Genomic DNA, 14,469 nt, shown 5'->3' with positions numbered 1-14,469 from the left:
TCCTGTAGTCCAGGGAGCATCTGTGTAAATCCCTTCTGCACCCTCTCTGGCTTCAAAACGTCTTTCCTACAATAGAGTGATTTGAAACTGTACATAGTACTCCAATTGCAACATCACCAATGACTTATAGAACTGCAACATAATGTTTCTACTTCTAAAATCAATGTCCTGTTTGAGGTCTGGTCTCTGGCACTGTGAGGCAACGGCTTTACCAGGTGCACCACTGTTGATACTTCAACATCATTGAACTTTATTAAAAGTGAACTTTCCATTTATGCAAAGTAAATAGGTATAAACTGCACCAAAGTATTCCACTTTAATGAAGCTTACAATGACCCTGGTTGATTATAACCAAATGAAGGAAGAAGTTTAGCCAGCCGGTGGCATAGTAGGATCCACACCATACTTCCAGGCAAGTGTGGCTTGGATTCGAATCTGGCTGGCTCCTTGCACGCTTTCCATCCATGCTGGATTGAGCATCGAGCGAGCAACTCGACCTCGTTAAAAAAAAGAGAAAAATACTAAAGAAAAGGCAAGGTTGCTGTCCAACGCAGCACAAGGCACCGAGAGGAACAACAAAACAACTTTCTCAAATTACAACAACTGCTTCACAAAGATTTGGTTCTGATCAAGCGATCAGATTGGTGGTTTTTTCATGTCGTTATCAGTGCACCATGGACAGAAATGGGTTTGTGGTTACTGAAGGTACATGTGCACTAGCATCTTGAGCTGGATTAAAATAAAGCTTTTACTCTCATTTGCAATCTTAACAGTGTTGCTAAGATATGTCATAGATAGGAATGTGAATACTATGTATAATTACCCTCAGACAGCATTGTATAACCAACCTGCAGAATCTAGTGCCCACCTCTTCTATCAGATCCATCATACCAGTCAAGTCGGGACATATCAGTACACTGAAATATGTGTACGCTTTTGCAGTTCATCAAACATTTGGAAGAATAGCAAATATTTCAAGATTTATTTTACATGACAAAGCAAGTTACAACAATAATCTGGCAGTAAATATATGAGGAGGCATCTTTTGTACATTTGTTCAGTATTTAAAACTTGGAATGCTCTGGAGAAGTCAGTCCGTTGTACATGAGGACAAATTTTAACCACGCAGAGGTGAATCAGTTCAATAACGTTTTACATACTTTTCCATTTAACACAGTGGCTGCTAATTTGTGATGTATTAATTTTCTAATCTGTGAGAGTTCACCATAATATTATCTTTCTATTTTATTTAATTCATCTGGACTTACTTTACTGAAATTATTTGGAACATTTAACTTTTAAAATAACAAATAAATTTACATCTCATGGGAAAATAAAACTGAAAATTTTACACAGAACATAAAATCCTTCTACGTGTTTTGAAGTTGCTTGCTACGTTAATAACTGATTAAATTATCTAATGAATATCATTGAAAGCTCGACAGACCACAACATCAACTAATGAAAAACACCATACCTATATTGATTGTACAAAGTGCTGTGTAAACAACCAACATGAGATAATCAAGCATGGACTTACTATTAATAACCACTGATTCCGTTTAAAAGGTCTGAAAACTTTTCCAAGCAAAGCACGAACTGCCTAATCAGCAGCATCTATTATAAACAGACAGCGGTACTGCAGGATCCCATTAACTAACATTGTTCTCAATAAAGAGATCCAATGTTATTTGAAGATTTGAAAACAGCTCACATATATTTACAATTTAAAAGTCTTTCCTCTGTTCATTTATTAACAGGCATTACATCAATGTACAATGAAGACTTTTCTTTTTCCCAGTTCTCTCCCTGCCCTGTGAGGTCCTGGCTAGAAGATGAGGCACCAATTCCTTGGGAGGAGATGGCCCTTCAGTTTTGCCCACCGTTAATAAAAGTGATGAGGAGCTAAGTGGTCAACTTGACTATCGTGGGTGGGGGGATGAATTGAAAGCAGTGCAAGCAGATGCAAACCAGTCATCAAATCGAGAAAACATTCACACACCTAGTAAGGGCTGCTACTGAGTAACCGGGAATGAGGACCAAAGAAATATTCTCACTCCCCTATCCCAGAGGCTGCTACCAACTACTCTCAGTTCAGGACATTGGGAATGGACTCTAGGCCAACCTGATCTGTAGACTTGCCATTAACATAACCAGCTGAGCTACTGTAGTAAAAGACAAGATCTTGATTGTTGATTAAGAGTGGTTGCTATTTGCAGACCACTATTCTGTGCATTACATTGCTTAAACTTTTAATTCTAATGGAACTGGAAACCTTTGTCAAACCCAAAATGAGAACACCCATCATAAGATATAAAAACCTGAAGTAATTTCTTTCCCCCTCACTTCATCCCATTTCATCTTTATTAGTAAACCTGTATACAGTAAGGGTTATTAGCCAGACACACACAATTCAATGTGGTATATAATATTATAGAACATCAATTTTTTTCTGTCAGATGAATGCTTGGCTTTGCCTATTTGACAGAATATGAGCTACTTGGAAAGCTAACACCCTTAACTGCTTATTTCCTATTTTATATGATATGATTCTAAGTATTCTTCCGTATTTAAACAGGTTTCTTTCCAGCACTAGCTTAACTACTAATCTTGGTCAGCATTTTGTTGATGGCCTGCTTGACGTGGGTTGTGGAGCTTCTCCGCCTCGTCTTGCCTTGAATCATCTTGCGGCGTCTCACTTCCCTGCACAGTTCATAGAAGGCTTCATTGATGTTACCTTCCCCGGTGCAAGCTGAGCACTCGTAGAAAGCACAGGCCATTTCCGTCGCCATCTTCTCCCCTTCTTCTGTGGTGACCTGTCTGGAATGGTCCAGGTCAGCTTTGTTGCCCACGAGAATCAGTGTCACATTTTTGGGCTTCTTGATTTCATCCAGAAAATTTTTTAATGAAATCACTTCTTCAAAACTGATTCGATCCGTGATGTCGTAAACCAAGACAAAGCCCTCTGCCCAGCGCATGTGACTTTCCCTCTGAATGGCATCTTCCTGAAAAATAATATGTCACATACTTTTCATGTTGGGAGACACTGAGATTATTACCATCTTCAGATATAGAAATAAAACAAAGCTATCATTTAATAATCAAATTCCACTCTAGAGACACATCACTTGGTTTAAGAATTGGTGACCAATTCCTGCTGATAATCAAAGCAAAATGTTATCTGATTATTCAGAGATCTGGATGGTTCGGCAATTGGTTCACTGGGAACTTGTTCCCATGTCCTATGAACCTGAGTAGGGCTATTGAGCAGCAAAACTAATCCGGAATCAAAACAATTGCTGCTAGCCTGGGACCACCATAGGGTTGTTATACTTGCATGATGCAGCCTCAGCTCCAACAAAATGATTGTTCCCAAGAGTTGAATCCTTTGTTCGATCCTTTATTAGCAGTAAGTGATATTGCGGTCAGCAAAGATATGACCTCCGTCGGTCCTAAGCCACAAACTGCCACAAAATAAGCAAGAATACGTAACTTATTCCCTTTGATTCTACCACACCCCCACTCATGTGACTAATTACCATAATAAACCCCATAACACGGAGTACAAAGCAGATAGATTACTGATACATAGCTCCTACAACTCTAATGTTTCTTATGGTCCCTTTAACCTAAATGGGTTTATTGGAATGATTATGCTACTGCATACTATGGGGCATTAATTATTGAATGATATCCAATAGTCCTTATAATCTGCCTACCAGTGCCACCCAAGACCTGTGCCTGCAGGATTTATGGAATTTTATTGTAATGTATCTCTGGAACTTCCTTCCAGAAAGTACATTAGCCAGTCAGTCAAGCCTGAAGGAGAATTTTCACAGGGGCTCGAATGACCGTGTTAATACTTGAAATTATAAATAACATGTACTGTGAAGTATGGTAATCTTGTATTAATGTGATGCTGTAATCACTTTGGAAAAGGGAAAAAAGGGGTAATTTTCCAGTAAGAATTTATCATAGACTCGGTTCAGTATAGGTTTGCAACTGCCTGGTAAAAAAATCACTTGAGCAGAGTTGACCTACATTAACCGAAATATGACTTCCATTTAAACCCAATGGCCAGGAAGCAACAATGAAAGAGACACGAGTTGAGAGGACAGCATTTAAATGTTCATTGTTCACTAAACTCTTACAGGAGCAAAAGGCATAATGTAGAAGAAGTTCCTGACCACGAACCTATCAAAACAGATCAGTTGAAAATATTTTGATGCTGTCCCATTTTTGAAGCAGGAACCTCCACTAAACCAAAGAGAAATTTCAGTCGCTAGTCCAAACAACAGAAACGTGACCAGATGAATGGTGAAGAGTCATTACAGGATCTCTGGAGAATGTATTACTCCAAGCAGAATCTGAATTGTAAGCCAAGTTTCTATATATAGCTTCACCGTTGATTTATTAGCTCTTATTTCTATGGGAGGCCAGCTGGTGGCGCAATGGCATCAGTGCCGGACTCCGGATCGAAGGTTCCCGAGTTCGAATCCAAGTCGGGCCTCCCCCAAGCACGCTTTCCATCTGTGCCGGGTTGAGCGCCGAGCTAGCCACTCGGCCTTGTAAAAAAAAACAAGGGTCAAGTCAAGAACGTTCATATCATGACCCAGTTAATCCGAAACGAGACCAATCCAAACACCACGCGCCAGACAAGAATGGCTGACTGACTGGTGCGACACGCTAAATAAATTTTCCATGGGTGATACTCATTCAGAGAAAACAAAAACCAAATCATATTATTCATTAAAACCTGCAAACCACTGCCAAATGATGGGGAGGGCATTAGTGAGCAAGACTGGCAAAATGCTGACTCATAAATTGAAACGGAAATCACTTTGGTAAGGTATCCTATATGGTATGCATCGCTATGTCCATCTCCAATTAAACAAAAAGCTTTTCGACTACAACAAATGTATTAATAAATACTTACAGGCAGAAACTTCCTCAAAGATTTTTGAATTACTGGCCCATTAGTGTCTTAGGAAATACATTAGATTGCATTTCTAATTCTAATTCTAGTACACCACCAGAATACTTTTCCAATCATGTTATGGGAAAGGGGGAATAAGAAGCTTTCATACCAAATGCAGTTAGCTAAGAGCACTGATGACAACTATGGAACAGGTAGGGCTTTCAACTCCTTGAGAATATTAAATTATAATTCAATTCAGCTTTGCTCTACAGTCTTTGATACTAAATCACCTGACAAAAATTTGGCAATTCCAGCCTTAGAAATTTCAACAGCACAGAATCCAAAGTATTTTTGAGACCGCCAAATCCATATTTTATAAATGATGTAGTTCTAATTTTCAGATTATGCTCCTTCCACATCCAATCAAAGAGAGGCTTGAAGCACAGTTCACATAGAAAGTGATGAACAATGCAAAGCATGTTACCCATCCTGCTGAGCATTCTCAGCACAAAAACCTATATTATGGAGACGGGAACATTAACAATTATGAGCTGCAAGCACAGCATTCATTACCTCTCCGTAAATGCCAAGGAGATACCTTCTTGAAATGCTGTGGTCGTCTGAAGAGGGATAACCTAGAATTTGGACACAGCAACAATTAAGTTCCTCCAAGAGGACCACAATCTTGTCATTGGGTTTGGAGGCTTGCGTGCCTCAATGACCTGGAGAGCTATGTTGGCCAGAGTCAGGGCTTTATACTTTGACCCTCGGTTGGGTCACCCATACCAAACAGGTCAAAGAGTAGAGGCCAGGCAAAGAGCAGTTCACGGGTCTTCCAGGTTCAAGGGTTCAGCTCAGGGCTAACAACAAAATTGTTATGTAAGTAGCAACGGAGAATCCTTCTACATCTGAGTGCGACAGTATTCCTGAGTGTCTATTCAGGATTTGAGTGACTGACAGTAGTGAAAACCAACAGGAAGCTACTGACATGATGAAGGAAGCCGTGAACACCGCCAGAGATGGAGGACCTTCATTGCCGCCCTAAACGCCAGTGGCGTAATGGGCAGTAAATAAGTAACAATTAGGTTGCTCCTTTTTAGACTGTACAACCTGTATAACTAAGATTTGAAGAGGAGTAGAATTCAAAACCAAATGGACAGTTTTGCTGGTCCCATAGACCAGCTGCTTAGAATTACTTACAGATGAGCAACAAAATTCTTTCTCCAGCACCTTGGCCAATGTGCATCCTTCAATGATGCTTAAAACTAGATAATCTAGTCATTATCTCATTGCTCGTTTGACTTCCCTAAGCACAGTGGCTACACTTCAAACACAAGCAGGCTGCAAAGTGCATTGGGGCATCGTAAAAAATGTGAAGCATGTTGTACAGAGGCAAAGCTTTCATTCTTCTGTCTTTCCTCGTGGTGCCATCCCCTACTGAGCACAGAGAATACAAATCAACTTCAAAAGAAAGAGATAAAAACAAACCAGCAGCTACAATTACTCATCTCCCCTTAAACTAAAAGAAAACTGCAGTGCCCTTCTCTGGAAAGCAAATAAAAGAGGCCTGGGGAGCTAAGAGAAACTACTCAAAACCGAGGCAAAAAACTATTAGGTCGATCACACTGGGCTTAGGTAGGCAAACAGAAGAGGCAGTTAAACTGGATGAAATCCTGCGGTGTGAGAGGCATGTCTGAACGATAAAGAATGTTCCTTGCACAGTCTAGTTCCTTGTTTGTGCTTTTTTAACAATCGCTATTAAAACGATATTTCTGTTGTAATAAGACAGAACTTGAATACTCTCCAAACTGGAAGCCTCTGTATGTATAGGAGTATAAGGATGTCAGCCAGCTCTAAAAATAACAAGGTTGAGAGTATTTCATTTCATTCAGAAAGCACGAGTGTAGCCTGCGTTTGTTCTTCAAGATAGCTGAGCCAAACCTGATTTTGAGAGCTGCGCTGGGATTTCAGCTAGCAGCAGCTTTATGTTAAACGTTCATGTTACACTTCACAGAGAAGAGAGGCTCAAAGCTCGATGGGAAGGTTGCTGAGGAAATTGACTTTTCACCAGCAGGCTGCCGAACATTCAGAAACACTGATTTCCGTGGATAGAGAGAAGCAGTGGGATTGATGGCTTTGCTCCCCAGAAGTTGGCATGGGCCTGCTGGGTCAAATGGCTTACTCCTGTGTCATGACAAATATAAGGTCAGGGATCTAGGAACACAGATACAAAATCCCCTAAAAGTGGCGTCACAGGTAGATAAGGTAGTAAAGAGAGCTTTTGGAACATTGGCCTTTATAAATCAATATATTGAGTATAAGAGTTGGAATGTTATGGTGAGGTTGTATAAGGCATTGGTGAAGCCGAATTTCGAGTACTGTGTACAGTTTTGGTCACCAAATTACAGGAAGGATACTAATAAGGTTGAGAGAGTGCAGAGAAGGTTTACAAGGATGTTGCCAGGACTTGAGAAACTGTGTTACAGAGAAAGGTTGAATAGGTTAGGACTTTATTCCCTGGAGCATAGAAGAATGAGGGGAGACTTGATAGAGGTATATAAAATTATGATGGGTATAGATAGAGTGAATGCAAGCAGGCTTTTTCCACCAAGGCTAGGGGAGAAAAAAAAACCAGAGGACAGAGTTAAGGGTGAAGGGGGAAAAGTTTAAAGGGAACATTGGGGGGGGCCTTCTTCACACAGAGAGTAGTGGGAGTGTGGAATGAGCTGCCAGATGAAGTTGTAAATGCGGGCTCACTTTTAACACTTAAGAAAAACTTGGACAGGTACATGGATGAGAGGTGTATGGAGGGATATGGGCCAGGTGCAGGTCAGTGGGACTAGGCAGAAAAACGGTTCGGCACAGCCAAGAAGGGCCAAAAGGCCTGTTTCTGTGCTGTAATGTTCTATGGAATGACAAGCAGTATGCTCTTTACAGTGCAAGCTGGTAGTAGCAAGTGACGTTGGCTTAAAACTCAGGCCACCACAGTCCTTTGCTGACAGGAGAAGGCACAGCCTCCGCTCAGTGGAAACCGAGGAGAGATCTGGTAAGAGTTTATATGATTAAGAGAGGCACAGAGAGAAGACAGCCGGTATCTTTTCCCCAAGGCTGAAACATCTGATGCTGGAGGGCGTGTATCTATGGTGAAAAAGGGAAAGTTCAAAGGAGATGTGCAGTCCAAGAGAGTGGTGGTTGCCTGGAATGTGTTCCCAGGGGTGGTAGAGGAGGCAAATATGATAGAGATATTTGAGAGGCACATGAAAGTGTAGCAAATGCAAGGATATAGGCTTCCATATATCCATGGTACCGTGGGTAGAATAGGGAGAAGGGTTAAGTACATTAGACACTTAATTAGCTTATCACAACATTATGGGCTAAAGGACATGTTTCTGTTCCCTATTATTCTATGTTCTATGGTACCATGGATCAATTCTTGCAGGGTAAGCCAATGTTCCCTCTAATTTGTAATGACCAGTGTAAGCAAAACTCTTGCACTGTGCAATTTTTTGCCCAGTGACAACAACATGCACACACTGAATCACTTCTTCAACAAAAACAGTATAAATAAGGCAGCTCTAAAATCTGCAGACAAATCATCGCAAACTCCACATTGTCAACACGGTCCGCATCAGAAACCAGAAAAGGAAATGTGACTGTGTGCAATCGTGAAATATAGCATGCAGTGAGGTAGAGGGTGACAACCTTTTGAACACAGTTTAAATTCATTTGTGCACTAGGAGCAAAAGATGAGTGTGCACACACACACACCTCAGAGCAAACACTGGTGTAAGCTTGTATCTTCACAGGCAAAATATTTGGATGGTTATTTGAAATTAACATTATTTTTGTGTGTGTGCGTTGAAACCAATGTAAAAGTTCTCCTTGTTCTTGAATGCCGAAGGACTGCAGCGTAACTGGAACTGGAAAACAAGTTTACAGACTTGTATACAGCATTACACAGAGCTGTAATTAAATTCCTAACCAAATCAGTATAATCAGGCTCCCAATTTCATCAAGCCAGTTCCCAGAAGACAAACATAAGAACTGAAAATGAGCTCTTTAGAATTGTTACTTCAATAACAGGACCTATCATATACTTCCAAAAGAAGGAAAAGCAAAGTTACTCACCAAAACATGGTGTGGACAGTAATTAAAACCTGGCAACACTTTGTACAGGAAATGCTGCCAAGATATCATAGTGCCGAGGTTGCAGTGCCCAATTATGACACCAGTTATTACTTACATCCAAAAACATGCATGGGAAATCACAATAGTTATTTAATAGCATCGAAGAGAAAATCATAAACACAAGGAAGTCTGCAAATGCTGGAAATCCAAAGCAACACACAAAGATTGCTGGAGGAAATCAGCAGGTCAGGCAGCATCTATGGAAATGAATAAACAGTTGACGTTTCGGGCCGAGACCCTTCTTCAGGACTGCAAAGGAAGGGGGATTTGCCAGATTAAAAAGGTGAGGAAGTGGGGAGGGGGGAGAGAAAATATCTAAGCATAAATCCAGCTTTACATTTCTGAACTTTCCAGCTTTTAAATGTTCATTCCTGAACCCGGTGAGCCCACTGCCAATATACCACACTACTTCTGACACATTCTTAAATGTTAAAGCAGGTAGTTTACTGTCTCATAATGGAAGATCAATATGTTAACTGAATTTGTCTTGAGGTTACTAAACACAAAATGCTTCTTTGTTCATCACACGTCTGGCTCTGTGTCAGTATGGACAGTAAATAAATAATGTGCACTTGATACAGGCTGATAGAGATCCCATTCTTTATAGGAATATCCTCACTTTCCAGGCAGGTTACTACTGAACGTTAATAATCATGGGATGAAAGGAAAAAGAGGAATTAGCTTATTATATAAGAGTGCACAGATTCTCAGCATGTAATTGTTAATTATGAGTACAATAGTATCCACAAGGCCTCTGATAATTCTCCTGAGCTCAAGTGTCTTTACAAAACAAAAACGAAAATCAATATTAAAATCTATATCTCAGTCCAGGCAATCCAGAAACTCTCAGTCATGCTTCAAAAACATCAATGATCTTCTTCCAGCCTCTGTCACTATTTCCATTCTTCCCTCTTCCACCTGCCTATCAAGTCTCTTCATCCGGATTCACCACTCAACTGCTATCACCCATTATTTGTCAGCTTTATACTATCACCCCACTACTTTCAGTCCAGATGAAGGGCCTCGTCCTGAAATGTCAACTGTCCATTTCCCTCTACAGATGCTGCCTGACCCAATGAATTCCTGCAACATTTTGGGTTTTTTTTCTTCCATTCCAAATGCAGCATCTACAATGTCTCGATTTCAGGGTTCCTCTGGTCAGCCTCTCACTTCACATTACATTGTCTTGAACTCATTTCAACTCTGTTTGGGGCTTCTCTTAACTCGCAATCCCAATCAACTTGTACTCATTAAAACTATGTTCCCTGGTCCACCAGTTCTCAACCTAGTGTTAAGATCCCTTCTTATTCATCCTAAACTTATCTCTAGCTTCCTCCATGTAAACACTTCAATTCAGTTCCTCCTCCCTCTTCTTTCCTACCAGCAGCAATCTTCATCCTTCAACACTCTAGACTCTGAAATTATCTCTCTAAATCTCTCTGCCTCCATTTCATTTTTAATACCTCTAAGACAGTGTGTGTGTGAGGCTCAGTTCAGCACAGAATTAAGAATATGTGCCAATGTTAAACAAATAACTAACAGAACATTACAAATAGCTTTGTATCTCCCATACCTTTTTCTGGTACATTTTCAAGCATGCATGCGGAAAGGATAAAGGACAAGACAAAGTCATCAAGATGGTAAACACAGTGGATTCTCGTTAATTGGGGCAGCTGCTTATTTGGGGCAACTCTTAAAGAAAGAAATCAAATCAAGAAAATAGCCAGATTTCTCTTCTGTTATTTTGGCACTATACCATTTAACTGGGACAGGAGACTGCTGCCAAACATCTTCTAACTAGCGTCAGTCACATGCATGTCATGTGGCCGGTAGACGCTGCACTGTGCTTAGAGTGAACAGTTTTTAAATAGCGTCACTTGCGTGTTTGTGTTCAAAAACAGTGATTTTTGTCACTAAACAGTAAGACACTTCAGTTTTGCTCACTGTAGTTTCAAAAGTTCATTTTTGAGAATGCCAGAAATGGCCAGGAGTGAAAATGAAACAACTTCACTACTTCAACAAGTTAGGACCTACAAGTAATTTGAAGTTATTAAGAGCCATCTTGAATGTTCCAACTAAAATGAAGATTTGGAGGATGCAATCCTTAAAAGCACCTTTTGAAGGCAGTCCATTATCTGCACTACTGTCTGCGCTGATTATGCTCATTTACAGTTAATCAAAAGAACACGTCAGCGTACACTGAATGAATTCCTCCATCGATAACTATTAGGAACTATACAGTTTTATAGTATTGTAGTAGCATTTAGTAGTGTTCTAACTTATTTTGTATTTCACTTAAATACATAATTTGTTACTCAGTTAGATGGCAGTTTATAATTTTTATCCTTTCTAACTATTTCCATAAAAATTAGCCAATTTCAACTAATTGGAGCAGCTGCTTAATTGGGCCAAAATGTACTGGACCCAATGTGTCCCAATTAACCAGAACAATTGATTAAAGATTATCTTGGAGCTCGGGCATTGCATCAACTCACCTGCCCGGCAGTATCTAAGATTTCCATGGATACTGCTTCATCATCAATGGTTGCTTGGTGGCGATAGGTTGACTCTGGAAATTTGAATACAATTAAAAAATCGATTAGTGCTGGGAGACACCCAGCTTCAGTTTGACAATAATGCATAGAAATTGATTTCAAAGGCAGACACCTGTCATTTCCCAAAAAAATCACTCAGAAACAAACTTTTAATCCAATCTGTTGAGATATTTGAAGAGTCTTCCAAACAGGTAATTTCAAAACTATTGCTTATAAAGTTGGGGTCAAATTGTGCAAAACTTTAATTTTTAATTTAGAAGGATTGGCTAAACTTGCACGGTTTCTCTCCAAATTCAAACCGCTTCTACTGAAACAGTGCTGACACACTCATTAAAATGTGGCAGCCTTGCGAATTGAAATCCTGCTACTATGTATAACTCTCCAAGCAGTTTGTTCTGCTTACGGGCACTTGCTCAAGCAGTTAACCAAAGAGCATCTGTCAGTGAAAGACACCCTTTGGACTGCGTGAAATTTGTTGGTCTGCCAGCATATCGAGATGTCCACAGAGGAATGCTGCCAACTGGAGAACGTGCTGAAGGCTGTAATAAAGCTAGGTGCCTAGCTCATTTTGATTTAAAAATAAGAAAAAAAAAGTTGCCCTGGAACTTGTGGAAAAACGGCAGTTGAAATCTCAGTGTTCCCAATGTTATCCCGAGCCCCACCTCCGCCCATATCTGACAGCAACCTCCGCATGTCTGCAGTTCACCATGCACATCAATTGGGAAATTTGCAGTCAATGCCTCCACTTATATTCCAGACTTCCTGAAGAATCCCATGCCAGGTTAGGGGGCAGCATAGGGTGGCTTCACATTGAGATTTGGATGCTGTGAGAGCTTTGGGTAAATGTTTTCCACATTTCCATATTTCCTTACCAAGAAAGAACTTATCAAGTCCCAAATTGCGGGCTGGTAGGTTAATTGACTACTGGATACTGCCCCTAGAGTGTAGGTCAGTGACAGCAGGGGAGAATAAAACAGGATTGCGTACAATTAGTATAAATAGATATTCACTGGTTAGATGGAAGAACCTGTTTCCATAATGCATCACTCCATGACACAGTGAGACTACCGACTCATTCAGCAATGCCCATTCCCACACTAATTTGCCCTGCCTCTTCTCCCCACACTCCTTCAAAACCAACATCCTTTTACCCAAGAAGCAATTTACAGTGGGCAATTGACTCATCAAAACATTTTTTCATGAACGTTATTGGTCTAAAATTTATATCATTTTCAAACAATTACCTTTAAATGCTCTGATAGACTCATGTCAGATAGTTTAAGGTGGGGTAGGGCGTCACGTTATTTAAAAGAACATAAGGCATAAGAGCAGAATTAGGCCATTCAGCCCATCAAGTCTGTTCCACCATTCCACCATAATTTATTATCCCTCTCAAACCCATTCAACTGTTTTCTTCACATAACCTTTGACACTCTTACTAATCAAAAACCTATCTACCTCCACTGTAAATATACCCAATGACCTGGCCTCCACAGCTGTCTGTTGCAATAAATTCCACAGATTCAACACCCTCTGGCTAAAGAAATTCCTCCTCATCTCTGTTCCAAACAGACATCCCTTTAAGTGTTAAGAAATATATAGAAGCCTTTTAATACATTTTAAATTGTTTTAGTAAGTTTTTCTCAGTATCTCAGTTCAAATGTATGAGTGTCATATAACTGATAGGGGCCATTTTGGAAAATCAGTCGCATCTAGGCTCTCCTAACTGGGACTTACACTGAGGAAAGGCTTTCCTTTCACCGGGTATGAGGGGTATTGGATAAGTCAGCGGGTGAGACATGGGCTAGGCAGGGGGTTCCCAGACTTTTTATGCCATGAACCTCTAGCAATAACTGATGGGTCTGTGGACCCCTAGTTGGGAACCACTGGGCTAAAGGGACAAGAGGAATTTGTGAAGGACAGAAGAATCAAGTGGGAGGACTCCAGTGTTTAAAACTAATTTAAGTTTCTTTTTTTTTAAAGCTTCTTTTAAGTTTCAGTAACATTCAGATTCTTGGAACAGAAGCCTGAAGACACATACTCAGTGGTTCAGGAACAGCTTATTCCCCTCTGCCATTCAATTTCTAAATGGACACTGAACCCATCAAGTCAAGTCACTTTATTTGTCATTTCAACCATAGCTGCTGGTACAGTACACAGTAAAAATGAAACAACGTTCCTCCAGGACCATGGTGCTACATCAAACAACACAAAACTACATTAGACTTCAGACCTTCATGGGACCACATAAAGTGCACAAAACAGTGCAAGACAGTACAATAATTAATAAACAAGACAATAGGCACAGTAAAGGGCAAATTACAATATAATAATAAATGATGTAAATGTAAATGAACTCTACCTCACCGCTGTTTTTAATTTTTGCACTGCTTATTTACTTTAATATTGTATATAAATAAATATGGTTCTTTTCTCTATTATTACATATTGCACTGTCCTATTTCAGCAAATTTCACGACCTATGCTGGTGATTTTAAACCTGATTCTGCTGCCCACCTTTCCTTGTAGCTGTTTAAACTGATAGCAGAATTGCATTGATCAGGGAACACTACCACTTTTCACACTGATGGCTGGCATTATTAATTTTGTCTTTAGATCCAAAGCTCAGCTACTTTATGAATTCAGCAGGGCAGCAGTCCAGTGTATGATCTCACTCAGAGAATTGTGCATGGAAGTCAGTATGTTACTTCATACTTTTAGTAAATCGTCAGCAATGCTTGAAGGGTACTGACCACACTCCCCACACACCAACCTGTAAGTCCCATCAAGTTGGGCTCCACAAAAGGC

The 14,469-nt window shown here is 40.1% G+C and overlaps 1 protein-coding gene across 2 annotated transcripts in view; it reads right to left on the bottom strand.

Annotated features, from left to right (window-relative positions):
* Window positions 1-965: 965 nt before the first annotated feature.
* rerg (RAS-like, estrogen-regulated, growth inhibitor) overlaps window positions 966-14,469 on the bottom strand; it is a 61,920-nt gene continuing 48,416 nt past the window's right edge. For both annotated transcript variants that reach the window (XM_073066203.1, XM_073066204.1), the window contains exons 4-5: window positions 11,602-11,675; window positions 966-3,005 (exon numbers count right to left, since the gene is read on the bottom strand). In XM_073066203.1, the coding sequence (XP_072922304.1) occupies window positions 2,598-3,005; window positions 11,602-11,675 (482 nt within the window). In that variant the 3' untranslated portion in view covers window positions 966-2,597. The remainder of the gene's footprint in view (window positions 3,006-11,601; window positions 11,676-14,469) is intronic.

The sequence above is a fragment of the Hemitrygon akajei genome, chromosome 14, assembly GCF_048418815.1.
Source record: "Hemitrygon akajei chromosome 14, sHemAka1.3, whole genome shotgun sequence".
NCBI lineage: Eukaryota > Metazoa > Chordata > Chondrichthyes > Myliobatiformes > Dasyatidae > Hemitrygon > Hemitrygon akajei.
This window is presented reverse-complemented; position numbering and strand designations above follow the sequence as displayed.